General features: G+C 35.9%; 3 protein-coding genes across 3 annotated transcripts; 1 reads left to right on the forward strand and 2 right to left on the reverse strand.

Annotated features, from left to right (window-relative positions):
* Window positions 1–11: 11 nt before the first annotated feature.
* CTAM01_17032 (uncharacterized protein) lies at window positions 12–1,025 on the reverse strand (the record flags this gene model as incomplete). Its single annotated transcript, XM_060533024.1, has 3 exons — window positions 12–146; window positions 208–851; window positions 950–1,025. Coding segments are annotated over 3 exons (855 nt in total), but the record flags the coding sequence as incomplete, so codon positions are not given.
* A 2,489-nt stretch (window positions 1,026–3,514) lies between these two features.
* CTAM01_17033 (zinc knuckle) lies at window positions 3,515–3,712 on the reverse strand (the record flags this gene model as incomplete). Its single annotated transcript, XM_060533025.1, has 1 exon — window positions 3,515–3,712. A coding segment is annotated over one exon (198 nt), but the record flags the coding sequence as incomplete, so codon positions are not given.
* A 3,681-nt stretch (window positions 3,713–7,393) lies between these two features.
* On the forward strand, window positions 7,394–8,245 carry CTAM01_17034 (uncharacterized protein; the record flags this gene model as incomplete). Its single annotated transcript, XM_060533026.1, has 3 exons — window positions 7,394–7,784; window positions 7,831–7,995; window positions 8,049–8,245. The coding sequence occupies 3 exons, from the start codon at window positions 7,394–7,396 to the stop codon at window positions 8,243–8,245; spliced, it is 753 nt and encodes a 250-aa protein (XP_060372398.1).
* Window positions 8,246–9,031: the final 786 nt, after the last annotated feature.

Consider the following 9,031-nt stretch of genomic DNA (forward strand, 5'->3'; position numbering starts at 1 on the left):
TTGCATGGCACTACCGACATGCGATAGGTTAATTCGGCGTTGCAAAGGGGTTCTAGGCGAAGGTGTTTATACACTGCTTGAGGTAAGCCCCAGGCAACTTGTGGTAATTGCAAGCTCTCGCCTGCAATTACGCGCATTTTCGAGCCCTAGCCACCCAAGTTAGATACTGTCAAGAATCTCCTTATCCCGAATGCTTGCTTTGCGCACATCACCTCGGGTTCGAATGAACCTGCCCAGACTACCAAGGCATATTGTTTTCCACCAGACATCCGGCTCTTGGATGATCGCAGGTTTGCTTGACGAATTGACAAATAACAACTGTCGAATGCCAAGGTGATCACTAGAAACGTACAACCTTACAGCTGGTGTCTGCGACAGTGGGTCAAACACCAGTATATCTCTATTGTTGGTGGCTGCATTTGTCAATCGCGCAATGTATCGGGTGCCCTCGAAGTATGCGTATCGAACATATATTTTCTTCGAAAGTGTGACTTGCGATACGTTTCTCGCGAACTCACCGCACTTTCTCTCGGCATACCAAACGGCCATTCGACGGCTGGTCTCTTGATCAAGAGCCCGAACTGCGATGTCGCTGCAGACTTCCGGAGGAAAGCGGGAGTGCGTCGGCCTTCTGATTATCGAGGCGAGCCAGGACAGTAACCAGCGGGAACGCTGGCAGTTCGCTGTATGTGATGATTCAAAGTCGGGTGCTGTCACTTCGTAGATCTGCGAAAAGGTCTCAATGGATATTGAACTGTAGCAGTCAAGGTGACAGCCAATCCTCTTCTCGTCGTGATGGCATTTCCCGCGACACTGAACATACTCAATTCCTCGAGAGCTGTCGGGAAAGCCTACTACACTGTATGAGAACGGTTGAGATCGCTCAGCGCCGTCTCTCCACACTAGATCCATCAGAACTCTGATATAGAAGAGAAAAGAGCTACTTTACCGGTGACGATTGTCTCGTCTAGGACGATCTGGTATCGGCAAAGGCCACAAGACTGCGGAACGCAGACAGACTTCATTAGGATCTTGAGGCGTGACTTAAGAACAGGGATCTAGTAGAATAATTTAATTTAATTTGATTTAATTTAATTAATTCTTACTTAGTTTTAGCCGCTTTAATTAATAACTATACCTAGATAGTAAGGTTTAGCTAATAACCGACGCGCTCCGGACGTTAATCCGTAGCGCCCTACTTCGCTAATATAAAATACTAACTAGCTATCTCTAAATCTCCTACTTTACTCTCTAACCTTAGCTACCCCTAGCAGCTACTAAGTATAGTTTACAATTCTCTACTAATATATATATATATCTAAGCTCTATTAAGCTCTTTCTCCTTATATAATAATTTAACGTACTTATAATCTCTTCCTAATATTTAGCTTACTCTAATATACGACTCGATCCTATATTACCTAAGGATCTCGGTCTATTTTATAAATCGGATTACCTTAGTAACTACTTTACGCTTATTTAATATAACCCGGAGATTATATTATCTTAAGAGGGTTCTAAATTCTTAGCGTTAGAGTTATTAAAACCTATAGTATCATAATAAAATATATAATACCGTTTACCGTTCTTTCTAATAGGGGTAATTAGTATTAATAATACCCAGTACTCTTTAGTTAAAAAGGAAGTCCTAGAGCCCAATTTTTTCTATACGTATCTAGACTAAAAATACACTTTAATATTTATTAAGGCCTTCGTAAAGTTCAAGGACCTTTTTTATTAACTTCGGTATAAAATAGAACAATATCCTCTCTCACGTTTTAATTTCTTACTTAGTTTACTATACGTAATAAGTTTATTTATATAACTATATTTTAACTATCGACCTAAGTTTAAACAAAGCTCTTAGCTTATTTACCTTAGGACCTATCTATCTATTTAACCTCTATCCCGTTACCTCCTTAGTAGCGATATCTACTACTTTATTACCCTAAATACCGATATAAGCTAGTACTTACTAAAGCTCGACTTTAAGTCCCTATTCTCAAAAGGCTTATATCTTTTTTATAATAATTTTAAAAAAGTACGTACCGGACTTCCCTTTTAAGTTAGTTAACGATCCGATAGTAGCCTAGTTATTAGTATATATAAAAACTTTACTTTAGTAGTTTCTATTTTCCTTATTTACTTATACTATCTCGAGGGCTAGGATAATATCTTATAGCTCTCTCGCATAAATAATAAATATCGTATCGTTCCCTATATAAAATTTCTTAGTTTACTATATAATTATATAAACTACTACTACTCTAATTTAACTATTAATACCGCTACCGTTTATATAAATATAAGTTACGTCAGTATTATTTTCTAAATAGCAGTCGTGTTTTTTCTTAGCCTTCTCTATACCTCTAGTAATATAAATACATAGTCCCTATTACTATAGGGGGGTAATAAAGGGTAGTATATACTCGTATTCGTATTATTCGCTAGTTATATCTTATTTATTACGTATTCGGTTTATTATTATTTATTTTAAGCTAATTTTCTTCCCTCTATGCGCAGTAGCTTCGGCTATACTTACCCTACTAATAGTATTAATATTATATTTCTATATCTATTATTTAACTAATAAGAGGTATATTTCTATATTTAATACTAAGAACAAGGTTACTCTATTTGCTCTATATATTATCCTAGCTACTCTAGCTTAGAGCCTCTATAGTCTATTTAATATTCTTTTTATATAGCCTATCTATCCCTAACCGCTATTAGACTATAGCGAGTATGCGTATATTATTTATAGTATTACTACTCCCTTATAAATCGTCCTTATTTCTCTTATTATTACGCCCTACGTAAAGCTACTTAGACTACTAAGTACTATAATAGTATTCATAACTTTATATTCTATATCGTCGATATATTATTTCTACTTAAGGGCTAAGTTTATAATAAGACCGAGGTATTTATAAGTCGTTTTAGGTTTAATTTCTCCTTACTAACTATAGAGTATTTTATTTATATTAATTCTAGTTTTTGCTTATATAAAGTAAGTAAGCTAGAACTTTTTAGGTACGAAAACGGATATATAAATAAGAGCCTACGTCTCGGCTTTTTAAAGCGCTTCTTAGAGCTTTTAATAAGTTTCCTCTATACTATTTCTTATAGTAAGGATCGCTACGTTATTAATAAAGCCGGTAATAATCGTATCTCCGGTCTTATTATAGCTATTTAAAAGATCCGTATTATAAAAAAGGTAGAGTATTAATAAAAGGGGCGACCCTTATAAGATACTAATATCGAGTTTATAAGTCTCGGATCGGAATCTATTTACGTAAATATCCGTCTCTTAGTATTTAAAAAAACTAATAACTTAACGTACTATTACTTTATTAATCCGCTTTTTTTATAAGTTATATAAGAATTAGTAGTACGAAACGTTATTAAAAGCGCCTAATATATCTAAAAAAAATAAGCTCGCTACTATTCCCTATCCTAAACCCTAAGCTTCGTATATCCTATCTACGATTTAGTATAATACGTATTCCGTTAACTAACATCTTCTTCTACCTATATAGCTTTCTAATAATAGCTTATATATTTCGGTAAAGTAGCTTAATCTCCTCGCTATAATAGTATCTATAATCTTATTTACTATATTAAAGAGGGCTATTAGCCTATATACTTTAGGCACTATATAGTTATCTTTACCTAGCTTCTTAAGTACTACCGTAATAAACTTTTTAAAGTATTATAAATAATATTCTAATTAGAGGCTCTAGTTAAGTATATAAACGAGATATAGCGTAATTTAAAATCTTACTATTTAAAATACTAAGTTCGTAACGCTATCGGGGCCCGGGGCCTTTAGTAATACTACTTCTTAAATAGCGTCTTTTACTTCGCTTTTTAATACTAGTAGTAAGCCGATCTAATTATTATATAATACGTTATTAATATCTTCGAAATTTACTTCTAGTAGTAGAGAAAAGAAGGTCTTTTTAAAAAGCGCTACTTTCTTTTTAAGCGTTATAGTAACCTAAGACTTATTAAGTTTTTTAATTTTAGTATAATAGTCGGTAGCTAGCTCTATTTATTCCGGGCCTATTTAGTAATCTTCTATAATAATCTAAATAACTTAGCTACTATTTTAACTACTTCGCAATCTACTTATTAAAAAGCTTTTTTTATAATATAGCCTTTTTTATTACGTACTATTTTATATACTTCCTAGCTCTCCTCTATTTATCGCTCGCTATAGTTATAGTAGAGTTGCTTCGTCTTAGCTAAGATAGCTATATATTACTCGTCCTAGCCTCTTTTAAACTTTAATAAAAAAGTACTAATTAGGACCGCGGTTTTAATAATAACTAAGAGGGTATTTATAATTATTTTTATATATTTATTAAGCGCTATCTTCGTTCTTAGCTTTTATATTTCTAATAATAATTTATAAAAAGTCTTAATAAATATTTCCTTATTAATAACTTTTTACTTTCGTTTCTCCTCTTGCTATAGCTCGGTTACTACTAAGTATAGTAACGTTACTATAAATAAATAGTTAGAGTTATAATTAATATTATAATCTACTTCGTATCTAATTATTTAGTTAATAAGACTTACGGTAATAAAATAGAGGTTAATAATTATTTAACAATCTCCTTTTTCGTATATAATAGTTCCCGCTCTTAATTAACTTATAAAGTTTATATTATTTATTAAATCTAAGAGCTCGGTTACTTTATAATTTAGTACTCGGATATCGCTACCTCCTTATAGCTTATAATATAAGTTAAAGTCGCTAATAACAATTTACTCAACATACTAATATATTTCTAATATTATTCGTAACTATTATAAAACCGGCTACCGATCTTCTTCCTACGGTAACAAGTTATATATATTATATAGCACTAAGCTTATTCCGGCATTATTATCTATTATAATAACTAGAGTATAGAGGTCTTTACTAACCTCCCTAAATTACTAACGAGAGTAGTCAAGCTTCTTATTAATAAAGAAGTAGACCCTAGCCGGGCTATTTTCCTCACTCAAGGGGTAGTATAAATAGAACCGATCCTTAGCTAAATAGTACGTCGTTACGCTATAGGGTTTCCTCTATAGTTCCTAAATAATAATAATATCGTAATTATCAATATTCGGGTCACGGAGAAGTGTTACTATAACGGTATCCTTCGATTTTCTTACGTTATACTGTAGTATTATGAGTATATATTATGCGTTTATTTACTATTATTAATAACGATCTCTATTACTATACTATTACTTATCGTTTGCGTATCTGTTATTTACGTATTAGGGTCGAGCGCCTCGAGCGCTTTTTACGATTAAATAATTATGCGTTTCGGATACGTATTCTTTATAGCTACGGTAATCGTCTCCTCCGATTTTTAAGTTATTATTAAGTTAGGCCTCTTTTAAATCTTTTTCGTTAGGAACTAGCTCCGGCTCGAGCGATTTTCCTAAGATTATCCTAGTTTTAGTAGTAGCCGTGCGATTTTTAAGTTCGGCCTAGTCCGAGTTTCCGATCCTAGGGCCGGCGGTAGGGCCGTCTATTCTAAATAGTACCTCAACCGTAGGCTATAAGTAGCCTTAATCTTAGCTTTCTTATATATCCTAGTATAGTATCCGCCGTACTATGCTTCGTATTTGCTATAGTATGCGGTATATTTCCTTAGGGTTATTATATCGCTTTTCGAAGGGTAATCTCGGGTTACGTATTTTTATACATAGTAACCGTATATTATTATTATTTTATATTAGGTTTTTATATAACCGTATGCGTAGTACTTAAACTACTATTTTAAATAGCACTAGCTATTATATTATTCGTATTAAAACACCTAGCCTTACTAAATAAGTCCCTCGTTAATAAGTTTATTAGCGTTTTTTACCCTTAAGAGCTTTACGACTACTAATAATACCGTTTTTTTACTAGCTAATTAAGTTAGCTAGCCTACGTACTTAATATCTACTCTAAGGATAAATACTTTGTTATCTTATAATAGGTCGTCTCTAATTTTTATAAAGCGGTCTATATTTATAAAGCTAGTTCTAATACCGTGCGCTAGTACTCCGTAAATTAGGATCCTTATAGCAGCTCCGTTACTAATATAGTTTTCCTAATCCTTAGTAAACTACTAGAGGGCCTCTATATCTTTCGTCGTTACTATTTTAATACTTAAGTTACCGCTCTTAAGTTAATTAGTAAATACGGTTTTAAGCTTATAGATATATTCGTTACTACTTTATTTAATTGCGCGGTTTATATACGCTTTAAGGCTACGGGGGTTTATAGCTCTTATACTAATAATAGTAATAGGGTCTCTAATATTTATAATAATTTTATATAGAATCTAGGTCTAGGACGCTCTCTAGTTATAGGGGTTATATATACTCCCTATAAGTCCTCCTCGGGCAGCTACGCTAATATATAATTATATAGTATTCCCCTAATTTATTAGCTCTAGTACTTTAATATCCTTTATAACTTTAACTACTAACTTACTAGCTTTTTAAACTTCCTTAGTAGCTACGCTAGCTACGCGCGTTATATTAATATTTTCCTTTAGTTCGGCCGTATTTTATTATATAATAATCCTAATAGTTCTCGATTTATAAATATTACTCTCGTTAATCGTCTTATTTTCTATACGTAAACTCTTAATAACTTAGTAAAGGTATCCGAGCTCGGGTAATTTTTATATTTTAGTTAATAAAGAGATAATAATAATAAAAATAGCTTTTACGGCTTTCGGGTTAAGGGGGTATTCGTTTACAATATTAATTAATTTAAGTACTATTTAAAAGTATTTATTAAGTTAAGTAGCGTACTCTTAATAGTACGTTAACTATATTTACTCCTAGGGCTATAGGGTTATTATAGTACTTACGTTATAATGGGCTTTATAACGAGCACACGGCTATCTAATTAACCTTTTAGAGTGTATTATAGTACTATTTTTACTCCGATTTTAAAAATTTCGTTCTCGCTATTATTGGTTTTTTTAGGGAAATCTTAATTCATTACGGAGCCAGCCGGTGATTTGACTACAAGTGTCTTGGATCTACGTTTCGCCATGTCGGTTCTATCGATATGCGAACGTGAGAGCCTGAGACCAATCAAACTCATCTGAAAGCGCTGCAGCTGGAACTATGATGAGTCATCCCATCGTAGGCCGACGGGTGTTCCCAGAACAGCGCCTAGAATAACCGAGGATAGCCGATAACCACTTTTCATATGCTCTTCCAGTTACCTACTTTCTCCTCGCCTCCTTTCCCATTTTCCCAGTTTCCCATTTTCCTGCTTTCCCGTTTTCCTGTTTTCCTGCCTTCCTGTTTTCCTACTTTCCAGCTCTTTTTGTATGCTTTTCCTCCCCGCCCGTCTCCGGCGTTTGTGGTACAAGCAGACATGGAAAAATATATCGAATCCTTGCGAAAAGTCATCAACCACTTTCGCACCCACAATTCGCCTAGCCCCAAGCACGTCGGGAAATTTCGCTCCTCGATTGGACTGTTTCCTAAGGACGGTCGCGAGTCCGACGACACATCATCGACACGGTCAAAGCGTAAGGGCGCATGCGTGTTCCTGACCAAGGTTCATGAGGACCTGGGATTCCGTATGTCTTTGCTATGTGCTTTTACATTCGCACCGACCACTCTATACGAAATCGGGCAACTCAGCTCTTTCATCGACGAGATGAAGGACAAAATCACGGGGCCATTGCAGGCTGTTGCCCTCAATTTCGAGGTTGATATCAAAAGCTACAAGACTGAACTCGAGGCAAAAATTGGGACGAATGGTAGGTAAACTCTCAGGTGGCCGGATCAGTTCTAATGTCACGATAGCCATCTCCGGCCAAGTGCAGGGCCGAACTAAGCGCAGGATGAGCGACACGGCTGTGCATAGCCAGGGAGCCGCGCAGAAGATCAGGCGCGTAACATCACCGAGAGAAGAAGTGTCGAGTGAGACCGGTACCACTGAGCCCAGCACCGGTCCGCCAGTAAGCAACGGTTTGTTGAACCCCACTTTCCGGCCGGCTGGTACACCTGCTGATATTGGATAGCGCCACTGAAAGGGAAGGTCTACAACATATCGGTGGAAACTACTTTCCGACTCCTAGCACTAACCAAGCAATCGGACCTGCAACAGTCACTTACGGTCCCTGACAGTGAACAGTGGCCGTTCATCACATTCAGATGCAGTCCGAGAGAAGTGATCAAGTACTTGACGGAATCGGATCAGGTCATGTCCTTAGCATAGATATGGTAGATTTTGCAGCTTCCCTCACCAAAGAACATGTACTCCCATCCTTCTCTCCAAGTCACCATCACCATTTGACCCCTGTTCTCCCCGCCCTGAACCACACCAACTTGGTCCAATGCACTGTCGAGAACACGTATATGTCCTTTTGGATCCGTCATGTCAACAACGATCGCAATAGGTGCCCGAGACCCCTGTGCGGGGACTGTCCTGCCAAGATCCCGGACCGTATGCTGCTCTGATTCGACTTCATTCACCTTCAGCTGTCTGAAATTTAGCACCGCTCTTCTGGTTTTTAGAACATCAGGATAAACGTTTGTCCTACTTTTTCAGAAACAGCTTTGCCGATGTCTATAACTCTGCCTAATTGCGATTGTTCCATGGAGAGTTGCTGACTAGAATGCGACCGTCGTGATTGTTTCTTGGTGGAGGTTGGACATGAAAATTCTGAAAAGTATCGCCAAAGTGGAAGAGAAAAACGAGTAGGAAGGGAGTTCCCCCAAAGCAAGTGTATTCCGTGGCGACACAAAGGGATGGGGAGATTGGTGCCTGACAAGCTGTGCCCTGTTGCCTGATGAATGAGAAAATGAGAAAATGAGAAAATGAGAAAATGAGAAAATGAGAAAATGAGAAAATGAGAAAATGAGAAAATGAGAAAATGAGAAAATGAGAAAATGAGAAAATGAGAAAATGAGAAAATGAGAAAATGAGAAAATGAGAAAATGAGAAAATGAGAAAATGAGAAAATGAGAAAATGAGAAAATGAGAAAATGAGAAAATGAGAAA

Source organism: Colletotrichum tamarilloi, assembly GCF_030869305.1.
Source record: "Colletotrichum tamarilloi strain Tom-12 chromosome Unknown Scaffold_313.1, whole genome shotgun sequence".
In the NCBI taxonomy this organism is placed as follows: Eukaryota; Fungi; Ascomycota; class Sordariomycetes; order Glomerellales; family Glomerellaceae; genus Colletotrichum; species Colletotrichum tamarilloi.